Source organism: Fulvia fulva, chromosome 2, assembly GCF_020509005.1.
Source record: "Fulvia fulva chromosome 2, complete sequence".
NCBI classification, from domain to species: Eukaryota; Fungi; Ascomycota; class Dothideomycetes; order Mycosphaerellales; family Mycosphaerellaceae; genus Fulvia; species Fulvia fulva.
Window position 1 is genome coordinate 6,497,130 of NC_063013.1, and position 17,605 is coordinate 6,514,734.

General features: G+C 54.7%; 9 protein-coding genes across 9 annotated transcripts; 7 read left to right on the forward strand and 2 right to left on the reverse strand.

Moving 5' to 3' along the window:
- Positions 1-531: 531 nt before the first annotated feature.
- CLAFUR5_03706 (Factor arrest protein 11) lies at positions 532-3,699 on the forward strand (the record flags this gene model as incomplete). Its single annotated transcript, XM_047902854.1, has 1 exon — positions 532-3,699. The coding sequence occupies one exon, from the start codon at positions 532-534 to the stop codon at positions 3,697-3,699; it is 3,168 nt and encodes a 1,055-aa protein (XP_047757964.1).
- A 220-nt stretch (positions 3,700-3,919) lies between these two features.
- Positions 3,920-4,697, reverse strand: CLAFUR5_03707 (Bifunctional cytokinin biosynthesis protein; the record flags this gene model as incomplete). Its single annotated transcript, XM_047902855.1, has 2 exons — positions 3,920-4,535; positions 4,594-4,697. 2 exons carry the CDS (start codon positions 4,695-4,697, stop codon positions 3,920-3,922), a joined length of 720 nt encoding a protein of 239 aa, XP_047757965.1.
- Positions 4,698-5,485: 788 nt separating this feature from the next.
- CLAFUR5_03708 (Ras-related protein RABB1b) lies at positions 5,486-6,370 on the forward strand (the record flags this gene model as incomplete). Its single annotated transcript, XM_047902856.1, has 2 exons — positions 5,486-5,563; positions 5,624-6,370. 2 exons carry the CDS (start codon positions 5,486-5,488, stop codon positions 6,368-6,370), a joined length of 825 nt encoding a protein of 274 aa, XP_047757966.1.
- A 712-nt stretch (positions 6,371-7,082) lies between these two features.
- Positions 7,083-8,855, forward strand: CLAFUR5_03709 (uncharacterized protein; the record flags this gene model as incomplete). The annotated part of the gene is made up of 3 exons (XM_047902857.1): positions 7,083-7,353; positions 7,401-7,453; positions 7,503-8,855. The coding sequence occupies 3 exons, from the start codon at positions 7,083-7,085 to the stop codon at positions 8,853-8,855; spliced, it is 1,677 nt and encodes a 558-aa protein (XP_047757967.1).
- A 36-nt stretch (positions 8,856-8,891) lies between these two features.
- Positions 8,892-9,855, forward strand: CLAFUR5_03710 (uncharacterized protein; the record flags this gene model as incomplete). The annotated part of the gene is made up of 3 exons (XM_047902858.1): positions 8,892-9,177; positions 9,228-9,345; positions 9,393-9,855. 3 exons carry the CDS (start codon positions 8,892-8,894, stop codon positions 9,853-9,855), a joined length of 867 nt encoding a protein of 288 aa, XP_047758748.1.
- A 601-nt stretch (positions 9,856-10,456) lies between these two features.
- Positions 10,457-12,073, forward strand: CLAFUR5_03711 (Oxalate decarboxylase OxdC; the record flags this gene model as incomplete). Its single annotated transcript, XM_047902859.1, has 2 exons — positions 10,457-11,109; positions 11,134-12,073. The coding sequence occupies 2 exons, from the start codon at positions 10,457-10,459 to the stop codon at positions 12,071-12,073; spliced, it is 1,593 nt and encodes a 530-aa protein (XP_047758747.1).
- A 663-nt stretch (positions 12,074-12,736) lies between these two features.
- CLAFUR5_03712 (uncharacterized protein) lies at positions 12,737-13,297 on the forward strand (the record flags this gene model as incomplete). The annotated part of the gene is made up of 2 exons (XM_047902860.1): positions 12,737-12,917; positions 12,996-13,297. The coding sequence occupies 2 exons, from the start codon at positions 12,737-12,739 to the stop codon at positions 13,295-13,297; spliced, it is 483 nt and encodes a 160-aa protein (XP_047757795.1).
- Positions 13,298-13,527: 230 nt separating this feature from the next.
- Positions 13,528-15,524, reverse strand: CLAFUR5_03713 (uncharacterized protein; the record flags this gene model as incomplete). Its single annotated transcript, XM_047902861.1, has 2 exons — positions 13,528-15,336; positions 15,396-15,524. The coding sequence occupies 2 exons, from the start codon at positions 15,522-15,524 to the stop codon at positions 13,528-13,530; spliced, it is 1,938 nt and encodes a 645-aa protein (XP_047757794.1).
- Positions 15,525-16,801: 1,277 nt separating this feature from the next.
- On the forward strand, positions 16,802-17,500 carry CLAFUR5_03714 (uncharacterized protein; the record flags this gene model as incomplete). Its single annotated transcript, XM_047902862.1, has 1 exon — positions 16,802-17,500. One exon carries the CDS (start codon positions 16,802-16,804, stop codon positions 17,498-17,500), a length of 699 nt encoding a protein of 232 aa, XP_047758744.1.
- Positions 17,501-17,605: the final 105 nt, after the last annotated feature.

Below are 17,605 nucleotides of genomic sequence, written 5' to 3' on the forward strand. Positions count from 1 at the left end.
GGGATGATGTGTGAGTGGGAGGGCGGTGGTGAGCGTGTGTGCTGGGAGATTGTGCTCTGCGGTGTTGGACCTGATGGGTATGGGTATGGGTGATGGGAGTGGTGTGGTGACTGGGTCGTTCTTGGTTGCTGTATGTTATGTCCTTGCTTGCTCTTCGAATCTTGGAGGCACTGAATCTTCGTGGTAGACGAGCGTTATAGCATAGTGAATAAGCCGTCACCGTTGCACAGTTGATGATTTCGGTCTCCGTGACGCTCATGACATGATGATGTAGACCGCGAGGAGGAGCACATGGAATTTGGAAGGGCTCTAGACACGGCAGCCACAACCGAAGCCACAAGGGTTTCAAGATCCCTGCTCATCCACGCGACGTCCCACGACTGAGCGGCTGCTTCGATCTTTCACAACAGAGACGGCAATGCCTTCGTCAGAAGCAATCAACATGGACGCCATGCACTACATCGATGCGTAATGCGCGTGTACCAATCAGCAACAGTGCGTGACTGGACATGAGCCACAGCAGATGCGAACATGGATGAGGTTGAGAATCCCGCATTGCCCGCAGCGGGAGAGTCGAGTCCTACCATAAGACCCGTGGACGAGGAAGTCGAGCCCGCAAATGGAAGTGAAGATGCATTGGCAGTGAAGTCTGGTATAGACACAGTAGAGGCAGAGGGAATTGTGGTGGATGGATCAGCTGGCGAACAGTTACCAGCAACAAGAGCCATTCCACCAGCACGACCGCCTTTGAAGCGTGACAGCTCGCAGCCTCCGCCCTCACAACCCCCTCCAGCACCTCCTGCACAGCCCGCAGAGACTGGGGAGTTCCCTCAAGAGCCGCCGGACAGCTTAACCTTGGCTGACCTGAAGAGGATCCGGAACTCTTTCCCAAATGCCCAGCAAGCGCCAAAACAGCAGCTGCTGGAACATGAGAAGGTCTATGATTTCGATTACCAAGATGCACAATCGTTTCCAGTCGAGATAGAAGAATGGCTTAGCTACAGCGAGGAGGAGGATACCAAGCTGCGAAGATGCAAAGCAGTGTTCAACGATGAGTGGAGGGCGACGGAAGATGGCAAGTTTGACTGGCTGGACGTGACTGAGGATGCCAGGAGGTCGTTCATACAGACATGGATCAAGGTGCTGCAAGACAAGCCGAAAGAGCAAGACGCGAGCAGAGCACTGATGGTGTTGACCTATATCGGACTCGGTGTCTGGGAGGAAACTGCCGGTCGCCAGGAGGGTTGTGCCCTTGAAGATCTGTTCGATAACAGCAAGCTGGGCGGATCCAGACTTGACGAGTATGGCTCTTCTAGCTTGCAGGTGCAATGGATAGTTGCCATGGTTGATGCTCTGCATTCATGCGGTAGTCTGCGGGCTGTGTACGATACGCTGAGACGCGTGTGTGATAACGACTTTCAGACCGCGGCTTCGGACATGTCCCCCCGAAACGAGCCACAAACCCGCAGAACAGACGAAAGCCTCGAGCTGTGGTGCAGTCTGACGTTGCTGTATCTGTTCATCGAAGTCGCCAGGACTACAGGAACTAGTGCGACGCTGCGGGACGACATCCTCGCGCTCGAGCCGAATCTCCTCAACTATCTCACGCAGATAGTCGCGCGGTTACGGTGGGACGAGTATGCCCCGGTGCCATTGACAAAGATGCTACTGCTGGCTTGGAAGACCATTCTTGTATCTTTTGGTGGCATCAAAGACGTCGAGCGCGTGAAAGCGTCGTTGACGGAGCATCGCGACGAGAAGGATACTCGCGGGCAACCACTGATCACTGCATCACCCCTGGACTATCACCTCTTTCGTCAAGAGATCAGCTCAAAGTACCCAGCATATCAACCTCCACCTCCTCTGTTCGCATTGGAGCCAGAAAACAACAGCATACTACCTCCACTCAAGCACCGAAGACCAAGCTACGCTGCTGTAAACGAGGCAATGTTTACAGGGGCGCCAACGGTAGGTACTGGCTCGATCATGCATCAGCCTGTGCACATTGCCACGCCAGCACCATCACCACCACCATCGCCCGCCGGTCCCGGTAAGGCCGGGAAGAAGCAAAACTATCAGACGAATCAGATGTTCCCCTTCTTGTACCCACCACTTGATGCAAGTAGCAATGAGCTGGGCGGCAAAGGGAGCACTGAGTTGCAAGATGCTTTAGTCGGCAGAAGATGGGAAGGGTCTGATGTGCCTACGAGCATCCTCGAAGCAGCTGAACTATTCGCTAAGCGCATGCGGGCAACATGGGCGATGAAACAGCTTTGGGAAGCACGCGTTGACTTTATGAAGCAAGAGCGAGGATGGGAGAACCCCGAAGATGAGAGCCACCTTCCTGAAGTCGACGACTTTGAGCTGGTGCCAACACTTGCGCCGGAGGAGACTGTTGAGCAAGGTCAGCCAGTCGCCCAGACTGACGAGCAGAGAAGACTCACCAAAGTGAACGACTACTACCGCGACTCGCTTCCACACCTGCAAAGTGTGGTTATCGTTCTACTGAAAGCTGTGCTGCAGAATGTTACTGATCTGGTTACTAAGGGTAACGGGCAGAACGGTCTGCAAGCTGGAATTCAGTTCAACGATACGACGGGCGTTAACGGGACAAAGCCGCTTGAGAACGGCGTCAATGGCCACAGCGACGGCATCGAGAATACGGCAGAAGAGCTTGATAAGCTCAGATCTCAGGAGATCACCGCGAAGGCCTTGAGTGCGATACTGCTTCTACTGCTGAAATGGTTCAAGGTATCGCACATTCTACAGTACGAGTACATGACTCAGCTGCTGCTCGACTCCAACTACGTACCGCTCATTCTGAAGCTCTGGCAGACTCAGGAGATTGGAAGGGCATGTCACTACAAGCTGGACCGCGACGAGCGAAACTTCTTCTACTTCTGCCAGACCAACTCACGCCATGGCGTGCCCAAGTCGCCCGAAGTCCATACACCCGATGCAGCGGCCGAAGAGTCGGAAGACGATGCTGCACCACCTCCTATCAAGCTGAAACGAGACGAGCCTCAAGAAAAGCCGGAGTCTCCCATTGCGGACATGCTGGACTTCACCCATCCGCCAGAGGTCGATGAGCTCGGGTATCCACAAACACCACTTCCTCCGATCCCCTTGAAAAGCTACTCCTACCGCAACATCTTCAGCGCCATCAACTACCTTCGCGTATTGCAGAAGATCACTCGCCGCAAGACCCACCGTGCCCTGCTCCTGGTCAGCTACAAGAGCTCGAACCATCTTAAGAAGACACTCAAGATACCCATCCACCCTCTTCGCTACTACACCCTCAAGCTCTTCAAATCTCAAGTCCCCTTCTGTGGCCGCAAATGGCGACAGGGTAATATGAAGATCATCACAGCCGTCTGGCTTTCCGTCCCAGCTGAGCTTCGGGACGACTGGCTGAGTGGCGGCGGGGGAGGTATGGGTGGTGCTTGCGTGGGAGATGTCGATGGGACTGTGGAAGATGCGCTTCCACTAGAGCAGAGTCTGAGGGCGCTGACACATTGGTGGAATGTGAGGAACTTTTCGGATGTTATGGGAGTCGAGAAGGGCATGATTGAAGAGGAGATGGACTACTTCACCAGAGAGTTGGAGAAGATGGATTGTGTGGTGAGGGATGAGAATATGGCTAATGAGGAGCACGGATTAGGGGACGAAGCGTGGCAAGGCCCTATTGAGGGATATTGAGATCGCGCGTGGCAGTAGCTTTGCCCGTGATCCGCTGCTAGCCTATGCACGTTACATCTCATGTCGCTCTGCATCGTCGCGTCTATCGTCACTTTCTACTGTATCGTAGCCTCCTGACCATTTTGATCGTACCGTTCATCCCTTCACTCCACCTTGTACGCCCTTGGTATCATTTTCAAACCACGCCTCCCTCCAATCTCACCTTGCTCTTATCATCGTCCTAATTCTCCCCCCACTTCAACTTAAACCTCCCCTCCGCCGTCTTATATCCCGTCAACTTCGCCACCACCTCCTCCCCCGTCCTCGCCTCCACCATAATCCCTCTGTTCCCCTCACTCACAAACCCACTCTGCACCGCATTCCGCACCCAACTCAACAACCCATCATAATACCCCTCCACATTATAAATCACAACCCCCCTCGCATGAATCCCCAGCTGATTCCACGTCACTACCTCCATCAGCTCCTCCATCGTCCCGTAGCCTCCAGACAACGCTACGAACCCGCCCCCTACCCCGCTCTCGATGACTTCCCTGGCCATCAGTTGTTTGCGCGTGTGCATGTCTTTGACCACGGTGGTGCGGCCGTAGATTTTCTCGTCGATGACGTTCGCGTCCTTGTGCTCGGCGTCGCGCTCGAATTCGAGGAGCGCGCGGGGAATCACGCCGTGGACCGATTCGGGGCCGGAGAGGGAGACGAGGGTTTTGGCTATTTCGCCCATGACGCCCGTGGTGCCGCCGCCGTAGACGAGGTGGATGCCGGCTTCGTGCATGGCGCGGGCGAGGGCGCGGGCGGCTTCGAGGTGGGAGGGGGATGTGCCCGGGGAGGCGCCGCAGCTGGGAGGGAGGTGTTAGTGGTTGTGGATGGGAAGAGTGTTGTACTGAGGAGACTTACAATACGCAGACGACGGGTGGCTTTTTGTTTGCTGTTGCGTCGGGTGTGTTGGTGCCGTTGCGTGCGATTGTTTCGCTCTGTGCTGGGTCGCTGTCGAGTGCCATGGTGGTGGTGTTACTCGTGAAGGTGTCTTTGTAGGTGGTGTTTCTGTAGGTGGTGTCTTTGTAGGTGGTGTTTCTGTAGGTGGTGTCTTTGTTGGTGGTGTTACTGTAGGTGGTCGTGTGCTTCTGTCGGAGATATGTGTGACAAGAAGAGAAGAAGTAGGAAGATTTCGTACTACGGGAACAGGCACGTTTTAAGAGGGTCGAGGAATGAACGGAGCTTAGCTTTGGCATGTGAATCATGCGTACGTGTGATGCATGGTCGACTCAAACTTTGCGATTGGCTTGTGGCCTTGGTTCTTATGTGAGCCGAATATCATCAGTGAACGTGAGCGGTGGGCCTGTCGGTGTTACGTAGCAGCTGGACATTGGTCTTGTGGCTTGAGGCTAAGACCATGTATTGCCCTAATAAGGGTGGTGCAGACACACTTCGAGCGGCTTAGTGCCTGGTAGAAGCGGCAAGGCGAGGTGAATGCTGTTCCGGCGCGTATTCTCATCAAATTGGCAGGCGGGCGGCGGCTAAATGTTGAAGAGACCCCCAGTAATTCCATGACGTGTTTCTCGGCCACGCGATAGCCGATCTAGTCCCTGACGCTTGACCACACCTGGAGGCTGGAGCATGTGCTGTACGTAACTGCTTGCTACATGTATGCATGATCTTGAAAGCGTGAGCAGCATCGGACAAAGAACAAAGGGCATAGTCACCAGCCGCCTGTCATCGATCTCCACCTAGAAAACGATACCTACTACACCTTTGGACTCGCGGGACACCAATCACACCGACCGCAGCCATGGCGCAACCAGCGCAACCCTACGACTTCATCGCGAAGATATGCTCTCTGGGTGACAGTGGTAGCGGCAAATCAAGTGTAGGATACCCTTACCAATACCATACCTTCAGCATCAAAAGCTGATGCCGTGCCCGTTAGCTGACGATACGCCTCTGTGAAGGTCGCTTCGTCTCCCACCACGACGTAACCATCGGCGTCGAGTTCGGTTCGCGAATAGTCCCAGTCGGTCCACCAGCGAGTCTCGAGTACAACATCAACAACCCAGCAGCCGCCCCATCGAAACCAGCGCCAGCAACGAAAAGCCCGAACGATGCAAAAGGCAAGAAAGGCCAACCGCCCCCCGAGCCGGAACAGAAGCACATGAAGCTGAGCTTATGGGACACTGCGGGACAAGAGACATACAAGTCGATAACACGGAGCTACTTCAGAGGTGCTAGCGGCGCTCTACTAGTCTTCGACATCACCCGCCGCCAGACCTTCGCCTCCGTAACATCATGGCTTCACGACCTACGCCAAATAGCAGAAGACGACATCGTCGTAGTCTTGGTCGGGAACAAATGCGACCTCGCTTCATCCTCCACCCTCTCGGACGAACCCAATCGACGGCAGGTAACACGAGAGGAAGCGGAGGAGTGGTGTAAGCAGAATAAGGTGATGCAGTATGTTGAGACGAGTGCAAAGTCGGGGGAGAATGTGGAGAGGGCGTTTCTGGAGGTGGCAGAGAGGATATATCAGAATATCGAGGCGGGGAAGTATGATTTGAATGATCGGAGGAGTGGTGTAAAGGGACCTGGGGCGGGAGGTGGGAAGAGTAGTGGTGTGCAGCTGGTGAAGAGTGATAAGAATGTTGCGAAGAAGGCGGGTATTGCTGGTGGGTGCTGTTGATAGCAGGTGGCAATCGAATGGTATGATCAAGGCCGGTGAGCAGCATCATATGCCCCAAGTGCAGAAAGAAGAGGGTTATGTCGATGAAAGGCGGCAAGGCCTTTCCTCATTACTGGCATCAATTTGAGACTCGCCAACCACGCTTGCATTCACGTGCGACCCCTGAAGTGAGCAAGCGCTAAGGCTTCTCGGTGGGTACTGTCCTGCAGGAGGGTGAGCCTCAGGCTCTTCCTAGTTGCATATGCGTCGATTCACTGATCAAAAATCACGAAGCACAAGCTCACACGACTCTACTGAGCCAATAGCAGACAATGTTAACTGCTGCCTACAGATCCAGACCCACTTGCGAACGCCGAGAAGGGGAGGTGATAGTGAAACTTCACTTTACGATCACATGTATCCCGTATCAATGGCTATTTCGCTGCAAGTTTGGCCAGCATTCTGGGATTGTTCTCGCGCACGCACTGGCTTTGCCTTCACTTGAAGCTGTGCATCCTCACATGGCCACCTGAGCTCTTCGGATGCACTAGAAGAAGCAGTCTCTGCTACGCAGCGGCTGTGCCTTTCTTCTAGACATTACATCCACCTCATCCATCTTTGCACACCTTTCCACCACCACCACCAACAACATCGCCTGTACCTCGACCAAGACCGACACTGTATCGATCTACCACCGCCGACAGCAAGCCTCACCTCCACCTCCACCGACATCATGTCTGCCGAGTCCGACATAGACGTCGACTACTACGAGCCGTACGACTGCAACGAATCCGAGCCCTTTCCTGACAGTGTTGTCTACAAGCCGGTCTTCGAGACACTCAAGACACATTCTCGGCGTGTGGTCTACATCCTGCACGATGTCTTGGCCGCCTCATCATACGAGAACAAGGTTACGAAGGACTTGCTAGAGGAGGCAAAGAAGCGTCTCAAGGACAACGTGTCAGGCCAGACCATGTTCGCGGTCTCCGGAGACATGGCAGCAGGTATGTGATGTACTTCAAAATTTGTGACTCCAGCTGACAAGCCGCAGGCAAAAGTTCTGTCATCAACTCCATCCTTAGTATCGGCACCATCGCACGAAAGGTCAGATTGAGAATTTGAAGCTTTGTGAACAGGTGCTGACATCCTGCAGGGTGATGGGGGAGGAAGCTGCACATGGGTCGTCCAGCGGTTCATGAAGCAGTTCCCCAACCAAGCCTTTCCATTCGCAGCCAGAGTCAGCTTCTTCGGTCCAGATCAGATATGCGCGTTGATCACTGCAATGTTCACCAAGTACTACCGCGCCACCCACAGGGACTCCCAAGACAACGGCGAAGGTGAAGGGGAGGAGGAGTACAACGACATACGCACAGTACTTGACGCGTTTATGGCACTTTTCGCCGACCATATCGAGTTCGAAGATGAGGGCTCCGCCCGTGAGTATCTCCGCCAGGCCGAATCCGAGGATGATTCGATCATCTGTGGTGATCTTGCTAGCTGGGCGATCGACGTGGCAACAGACTGGCTGGATGGCAAAGAATTCATCCTGGTCGGCGCTGCCACTTCTGATGAGCTGCTACTCAAGTTGCAGCCATTTACCTACCAGCTGATCTGGGAGGAGGGCAAGGGCCAGGTCTCGCCATGGCCACTGGTCAGCGTCGTTGATTTCGGGTTCGAGAACAAGCTCCTCAACCAGGGGATCGTCCTCGTCGATGCTCCCGGTCTATCGGACTCCAACAGCACTCGAGCGAACAACGCGATCCTTCACCATCGCGAGTGTACCCACAAGATCACCGTGGCACCCATCAACCGTGCGAAAGACGACAAGTCTCTTCGGGAGAGCTTGAAGCAAGGATTTTACCATCGCGGCTCCGGCGGTACTCTTCTGGCTCTGACCTATGGCGACAGCATCGATCCAGAGACCGACGTCTGTGGCAGTGCAGAAGAGAAAGCGCGCGAGCTGGCTCTCAAGGTCGAGATCAAGAGACTGCGTGAGCATCGTCAGAAGCTGAGCCAAAAGAAGCGGTCGGCTACTCGAGACGAAGTCTTCGATCTCGACGACGAGATTCGCGAAGTTGGCAGAATGGTGAAGATCAAGACAGCAGAGTTCGACTCTTGCCGTGTGATCATGCGCAACAACGCGGTGTTGAAAGCTGTACAGGCGCAGTACCGAGATCTGACCCGCGACCCCAAGCCACTGTCGGCCTTCGTCATCGGCAACGAGGCATACAAGACTCATCAGGCCGGCTATGCCACCGACGAGCGTCCCGTACTGACAGTCGAGCAGACGGGCGTTCCTGGTATTCGGAGGCGGCTCTATGCTCTCCCCGCCGAGGCCAAACTGAATGAGGCTTTGCATCTAGCAAACACGCAGATCCCAAATCTGGTCAGCTTCTTCGACCTCTACTGCTCCAAGACGCACCTCGCACGCAAAGCTGAGATTGAGGCCGTCATCCTCCAGCCCAAGAAGAAGCTCGGTGACATGCTTAGCGTTACCTTGGACTGACTCAACGAGGCGATCAAGCTCCTCATCCTCGATCCCATGATGGATGATGAGTCTCACTGGGTATCAGAGGCTAGGGTGCTGTGCCGTGACTGGGCAGCTCAGACTTCACGTCAATTGTCCATCATGAAGGGCGAAGGTTACCAGAAGGGCACCAAGCGTCGCCCAGAGTCGAACTGGAACCGCGATCTGTTACAGATCGCGGAGCCGAGGGACAACATGGAAGACTACTTTGCGAACGTTCTGAAGACCATCAAGCCGATCTATCAGGAGCTGGTACGCGGCATCCAGAGTCTGCTCGACGCCACCAAGGCCAAGATTCGGGGTAAGACGATTCTCTCCGGTTTACTTGAAATGAGACTAATCATTGAATAGAAGATCAGCAGCTGAAGGTGATGGGGGTTGAGACTTTCCTGGACAGCTTCGTGCACGAGAGGAAGACCATCGTCAAGTTCATGAACGACTTCTTCAAAGAGATGCGAAGTGACATTGGGTAAGTCGGTGGCCCTGATCTATACGCATCAAGCTGACAAGTGATAGCAATATCCAGCAAGACGCAATGGTTGCATCTTCCAACTCGCACATTGCGGAAGCCATGCGCCCCATCTACGCGGAGGTCTGCCAGATCAAAGGTAGAGGCGGTCCCGACAAACGCAGTGCAATATTCGAGAAGAAAGTCGCTCGAGTGGGCGGCGTCTGGACATCAGTCCGCAACGGCATCGAGAAGGAATTCAGCATTCGCTTCGGTGCCAGCCTTCATCGCATCGAAGAGGTCGCCACTGAGATGTTCGAGAACATCCACAAGAAGTTCAACCTGATGTGCAACGACACCATCGTCAAGGACCCGAAGGAGAAGTCCAAGGAGGAAGAGCTTCGCAAGCAATTGCAGAAGCAACTCATCGTGGCGAAGCAGCTGCTCAATGGGCCAGTGCGTGAGGCGGCTGAGGCTTGCAAGGACTACAAGCCAGAGGACCCAACCTCGCTCGTCGTTGGCGAGCACTAGGCGGCATACGCAATGGTATAGAGTAGAGAAGCCATGTCTCATCGACATGACATATGCATCGCAGGACAGGGCACGCATACTGCATTGGAAGATGAAGTGGCACCAAGCCCTCGGCAGGTTCGGCAAGCAGCCGGACCAAATTCCGTTCAGACTTCAGATCATCTCAAACCCTTTCCACTTCATCAAGCACAACTGCCGTAGCAAATTTTCTGGTCCGCGGTTACCATCTCGATAGTCCCAGCTTCACCCGCACTATCCGGGTCCTCATATATGTATTTGACGAGGTTGACGGTGGTGATGACGCGGCTTTCGTCAACCTGACCTTTCCGTTAATCGTCACTCGTCTCGAAACATACGCTGATCATCAGTCTCAATATTGCTAGCCAGAGTATGTCGCCAAGAGAGCCAACAGGAGCAAAGATGGCGACAGTCGAACCCGTGGCAAGTCTATAGTATGGACCCATGACGATCAGAACAAGTCATGCCGAGCCACGAGGGACGCGAGACAGAATGCTTCTTGGACATAAGGTAGATTCTCCCACAGGTAAGCTTCACGCGTCTTCATCCTCCCGCCCAACGTTGATCTGGCGTATCTTCCACAATGAAGCTCTCTGGCGCACTCGCAGTGTCAGGTCTTGTCACCTCAGCATGGGCCGCACCCTACAGGAAAGAGACGGAATACCTGGGTAAGCGTCAAGCAATTGCATCTCGTGGCTCAGAGATCGACAACTCGGCCATCCCATTCCAGCCTGTAGGACCTGTCGGCTCATCAGGCAATGTGTATGGAGGCCCGGGGCTGCTTGGAAATGCAGGTGATGGCAAGGCACCGCAAGATGTTGGACCCGGCGTGCCTGCAAAGACTGCTTCGACTCAGCAAGATGCTGGGCAATACACCTTATCCCCAGGCCAGGAGGAAGATGCAGACCTCGGACTATATCTAGACCTCTCGGAGAACTTAAATCCTCAGGCGATCCGAGGCAAGAATGGAGGAATCGTCTCTGGACCAAGGAATGAAGAGTATCAGCGACTGAATCCAGACATGCTTGCTCGACCAGGTACAGATATGGGCAGCGTTGCAAACGCAAAGTGGCCGATGGGTCTTTCGAGCGCAAGATCCGGAACAGGTGGCGGCAACCCCGGCTGGGCACGGCAACAGAACACGAACGAGCTGCCTATCGCCACCGCAATGGCAGGTGTCAACATGCATCTAGGTCCAAACGCGTACCGAGAGCTTCACTGGCACTCCGCGAACGAGTAGGCGTACATCTTCAGTGGTAGCACGCGGATCTCGACAGTCAACCAGAATGGCGAGACGTTCCTGGATGATCTCCAGGCCGGTGATCTTTGGTTCTTCCCAGCGGGTGTGCCTCATTCCATCCAGGCTTCGGAGGAGGGTGTGGAGTTTCTGCTCATCTTCAATCAAGGTGACTTCAGTGAGGACGCTACAGACCTTGTTTCGGAGTTGTTTGCCCGCAATCCCAAGGAGGTATTGGCAAAGAACTTCCAGGTCGACGTGAGCGTTCTTAAGGATATCCCAACAGAGCAACGATATATCTTCAACGGGACACCATACAAGGGCACAACCGAGGAGGCCCGCAAGGAAGTTGATGGTCCAGCTGGTGCACTTCCGGCCAACGAGTCTTACAGCTACCACTTATCAGCTCAAGCACCTTACACCGTGCCAGGTGGCAGCGTCAAAATCGTTGACCCAACCACCTTCCCAATAGCAAACAACTTCTCCGCGGCTCTCTTCACTGTCGAGCCCGGCGCTATGCGTGAGATCCATTGGCACTTGACGTCCAACGAGTGGAACTTCCTCATCCAAGGTCAGGGTCGAGTGACAGTGTTCCAAGGACCACAAGCCTCACGCACTTTCGACTTTACCGCTGGCGATGTCGGTTACATTCCAGTCGCTGACTCGCATTACATCGAGAACACCGGTAACGAGACCTTGGTATACCTGGAAGTTCTGCAGGCACCACGATACATCGATATCAGCGCCGCCCAGTGGCTTGGCTTGACGCCCGGCCAGGTTGTCAAAGATACGTTGAATGTGCCACAGAGCTTCATCGATACTCTGCCGAAGACGAAGAGGTATATCGTGCCCGGTAATCCAGATCTGCTGACCACGAACTTTACCGTGGCGGACTATCCTAATGCGAAGTTCAACGCGACTGGTACACAGGCTAAGAGCACTGGCGCTGAGCGCAGTTCGTAGATGGCGAGGTAGAAAGATAGATCTGTGACAGCAGTAATGCATCGAGGAAGATGTAGCTTCATGAGAATACACGCATCACACCATCTCAGGTTCCCATCGTTCTGCTTGTGATTCGGAGCCTCATATTCGCGTACGCGTACGAGCTAAGTCTCCGACTCGGTGCGTGCACAGGCAGACCATGCTGTCGACCTACTGCTATATGCAATCCTTCCAACGTGAAGCATTGACGATGGTCGGTAATTGAGTTTGAAGCGTTACACTTTCGTTATCGCTTAGTCAACATCCGCGTCTCGCGGCCGACGCCCGAGCAACGATCATATCGCCCTCGGAAGGGACGAACCTCTCGTGAGAAAACTGTTCCTTACGTAAGACCTGCAGCAAAGCCTGCTATAATAGCATTACTCGTGAACCGACTCACTTCCGGCGTTATTTGCACGCGACAATCGCCTCGCGACAACACTATCCTCCCTCCCTGATCCCAGCCGCAAGGGTCCAGCAACTGCCGACATCAACCCAACACTCGCGAACTCGCGAATCTGTTTCCTCCCAAACACAATCACCACCAACTGCGTCTCTTCACACCATTGCGAGGCTACCGAGCCTCTGAGCGCACCAACCAACAAGCACCTCTACAACCTCTTACAGTGACGACCATCAGCCACAATGGTCGACTTCTCCGACTCCACGACCCAATACGCAGCGGGCGTCTCCCTCCTCGCCCTAATCGCCGCCTTCCTCATGGTCCAACCCACCCCCCTCGTAAAATGGCTCCAGAAGAAGAATTACCAATACGAAGTGACGTTCTCGCTTTACATGTTGACGCCCACTGAGAAATTCGTCTTCAGTACGTCCCCTCCCCCTTCTCTCCCTTCCCCGTCCACCCACCACCTCTCACAAAACTCCTCCTAACACTACACCACAGACTCCATCCTCTTCCTAACCCTCTCGATGTTCCTAATCGCCACAATCGTCTACCTCCCGGGCCACGTTAAATTCCTGACGCTGCGCGCGTACTATTACATGTCCGGCGACGCGGCGCTGGTGACGAGTAGCAGGCAGGCGGCTGATAAGTTGATGGGGAGCGCGACGGGGGTGTTGGATGCGGCGACGGGGTGGTATCATGCTGCGATTAATGGGTCTGCGACTACGGCGACGGCGGGGGCGGTGCAGGAGGCTGTTACGCAGGTTGCGGAGCGGGTGAAGGAGGTGGTTGGTGAGGTTTAGGAGAGCGGGAAGCACGTTTGGAGAAGAAGGGAATTAGCGATGGCGTTTTGGGTTAGTGGAATATGGATATGGATTGTACAGTGTGTGTGTGTGCAGATATGGGTTGATGATGAGGAAGGAAGGGCAAAAGGCCAGAGCTATGGCCATATAATGGATCTTGTAATACAGGAGCGCGCCTGAAGATGGCTCTATTCCAAGAAGACCTCCAAACGATATACCAAACGACATCATTACACTACCACGCTCTCAACATCGTTCGCCTGCGGATCCCTCGGTCGACTGATCTCATAGCTCAGAATCGAATGATCCGTATACATCATCATCAAACGCCACCGCTTCATCTCCATCGTCAAGTGCTCCGTGCCCTGCATCGGTCCAGCAGCAATACCCGCCAACGGCGCAAAGGGACGAGCTCCCGCTTTCTCCTGGTCCGCAAACGGTAGTATATGCTCAAGTCGCATGGCATACTTCGTCTTCTTCCTCGCAGGATCATCTGGATTCTGCATTTCCGGCGGGTAGTGTGCTTTCCTCGACAACTTCGTCAAAGCCAGTACCAGCGCGCGGCCCTTCTGCGAGGCTAGGACGACGATCCCGAGAGCTGGGATGTAGGCGTGCATGTTCAGACGCTCGAAGACGTTGAGGTACGCCCACTCGCTGGGCACGAGTTGGTGGAGAGCGTTGGTGAAGCCTATCGTGGGGGATGTGAAGGGGCTTTCTGCTTGGCGGTGGCTTGATGGTTGGAGGAGGTAGATGTTGCGCACGGAGGTGTGGAGGATGGGACAAGGGCAGTCGCCGCAGAGGTTGTTGTGGGGTTGGAAGGCTCGAGGCTCGTTGCCGTAGATTCGCTTGCCGCCGTAGACTGTGCTGAATGAGGCTGTGTCTTCTGTGCCTTCGTCGTCGATGTCTAGGTCGGCGTAGTAGGCGGATTCGCCGGAGTCGGAATCTTCGTCGCCATCCCAGGCGTCTTCGGACATGAGGCTGTCTTCGAGGTCTTGTTCCACTGCTGCATCGGGAACTTCCTCATCTTCGATCTGTGATGAGTCGTCGAGGGGCACGCCGCCTTCTGGACTATCTGGGGCGCTGCTCGAAGGCCTTGCAGAGTCGCGCGCTCTTCGTGTCCTCAAGACTGAGAATTTGTTGGATACATTCGAAACGTTTGCCACTGTATCGCCGATGTCCCAGAGATTCAGGTTCTCTTTGATGCCGGGCAAGGACTCTCCATCTGCTAGGCCAAGGGCAGTCTCGGCATCGTCTGCCGCAACGAAAGATCTTTTGTCCAAAAACATGATCAGCCAACCCGAGTTGTGACGATCATGAGAAGCTGATGCAAGGTAGCTAGTGGGTCTGCCGAAGCGGAAGGTTTGGGATGTTTGCATCTGATGCAGATCAATGGTACGGCAGTAGCCGCTGATGTCGGTTGTCAGTAGCCACTGGCCGTTAGGGTCGTCGCCTGTGTTACAGAACGAGATGTATGGGATGTTCGACGTGCCATTGAGCACTTGGTGGGTGACATCCATACCTCGGTCTTGGGCAGCATCCGTGTCGTCCGCAGTGTTCTCACCCGCTTGCGGGCCATCTTCATTGACGAGACCGAACTTGAATATGGTGATACTATGCGTGTTCGCGGAGACGGCAATGATCCGTGCCTGCGAGTGAATTGCCAACCCCCAAGCACTCTTACCGACGTTACTTTGAAAGATGGGCCTTACATCATCAGCATCGAGCCCGATACTGCTGTCCGCTGCAGCTCGTCTCTCGATCGCTTGAACAACATGTCGCACGAGGAAAGCATCAACATCGCCATCGTCCCGGACTGCAGCCACGACCTCTTCGCTCCCGAGATGCTGTACGACCAAGTTGTTGATTGCGTGTGGGTGGCGTTGGTCCAAGGTCCCAAGCAGATCGGGACTCGATGGCTGCGATGTGACTATGAGAGCAGGCTTCTGCGGTAGCCTCTGAGATGGAAAACGCGGGATATACGCGTAGATCTGCGCGGAATATGCGATGAAGTAGAGGTTGTGCACCTGACTCAAGGCCGTCTGCCAGTGCATTCAGTGTCAGCTGCAGGCACGCGACGATGGGTGGCATAGAGACCGACCAAGTTACATCGCCATTGGGCTACGGGCGGCCAGTCCTCGTAGTCGTTACCGCGTGTTGTCCTGCCGAATCTGCTGTTCTGTACCCCCGTGGCGATTACGGCGGCTTCAGTGAGACTCCTGGGCCCCATAGCATCGCAGGATCGATGGTGGAGACTCGCTGGGACTGACGTGCAGCGTGCAGTGGAAATGGCCTATGGTAGTCATTTGCGAATTTGCAAAGCTGTCACAAGATGGTGTGACGGCATAGGCGTTGCTAAGTGTTAGAGTGGGAGAGAGCTTGGAGCAATGCAATGGACCTCACTACCTACTACATGCACTTCCACATTCGACACGCTGTCTACACGCAGGCTAAGCAGCAACACGTCCGGCCGATTCGGGAGCCCATGTCGTCCAGGGGCGTCGGCGGACCATGTCGGGTGGCCGGTCACTCCCCGCTGTCAACGCTCGCGCAGTTCGGCGAAACAAAGAGTCGTTCTCCAGAGCTCGACAATGACGCTGTGTCACCGCCAGCGATTGTGACTGGCCAACGATTGTGAACAGCTACAATGGTCCGTGATGCGGCGCCTCTGCGCGTTCATCACAGTCGCACAGCAGCCGGTCGCATCGCTTCGACCTACGCGCCATTTCGACTGACAGCAGCCTGACCACCACCCGCCGAACGGCCGGCCGTGGCCTTGCGGCTTGCGCTCGCCAACGCGCAGACACACAACTGCCGGACGGGACTTGCGCTTGCTCGAGCCAGACGATTGCTCCATCGCCATGCCATGAGGCTGCCTGCATGGGCTTGCATGCGCCGCATTCGGCATCCGTTCCGGAATCCTACCATGGCCACTGCACGACACACAGGCAAGAACCACATCTCCTGTCCTCGCTTCTTCATGCACATGCTTGCTAGTTCTACGCATCACAACCCGCTATCTGTCACCTGTCGTGTCCGCTCCGCTCCGGTCCGCTCCGCTCCAATAATATAATTGTACGACTAAAATGCTGTACAACCAACCATATTCCATCATTTTATTGTTTAGCGACCCTCGAGCTCCATCCACACCAAGGGCACCACTGTGCCACTCTACAACATCTGGCGCAACGCGGACTCCGGCTGACTACTGCGGCTATTGGGGAGGCATCCACCACACATGGGATCTGGTCAGCTCTTGCTCCGGTGTGCAGATCTCACTGGTCTCTGGCGCGGCGACAACCCTCGTACTTCCTACTCGCCGTACACATCCCGTCTCTCAGTCCTGCGGCAGGCCAAAAAGAGTTCACTTCACCTCTCCGATGTCACACGAGCTTTGACGCATACTACCGGCTCATGACCTGAGGACATCATCATCGTCAATGCCCACGCAGCAATCGAAGCTCCCACTCCTCACTGGACTGCATATAACAAGAGGAAGCCTCCATCATGTCCATCTGCGTTGCTGAGCTCAAAGAAGTGCACTCGGGCATGAGAGATCGTTACGTTACTCCTCACACCAACCATCGCTCGTGGGATCTCCATCACTGGATATCAGGATTGACTAGTCCTGCCCTCGATACCACGAATCTCAGGACTGTCTCGGGCACTCAACAACAACCATCGATACCACCTCACGATTGCAGAATGGTTCGCTCAACAGCAGAGGGACTGGCCAGCCTTGGCAACTCCAGCACCATCGTACTGTTCACTCCTGTCATCGCCCCAGCAGGGTCGGCTAAGGCGACCAATAAGACCAATGGAAGCGCAGATCCATTCGAACCCTTGGGCCGTGCACTTAGCCGACATCATAAACGTGTTCGGCACGTGCCATACGTTCCAAATATCGGTTTCACGGAGACACACGATGCCTTCTTAAGCCAGGCTGATGCCGTGATTGTGGTCATTTGCGAGCCCGATGCAGGCAAACACGAAGCTCTTGCAAACCAAGTCGACTTTGCCGAGGCGACTCGAGACGGTCTTGAGGAGAGTTCATGCGCGGGCTCACTCATCTTGATACAGTGTGGCGATGCAAGGGGAACGTTCTGGCCGGATTTATCGCAGTTCGACAATACGCTCAAATGCCAATCGTATGACTCCAACACGGCTCAACAGATTGCTCGGAAGTTGGTCGAATCGAAGAAGTGACGTTGCAAGCGCGTTTGGCAGGGCTTACGATTGACGACACCCTTATTCGGATCTTCACCTTGAGCTATCTTGCACTTACTGTACGCCGCTCTGGACATTGGTACG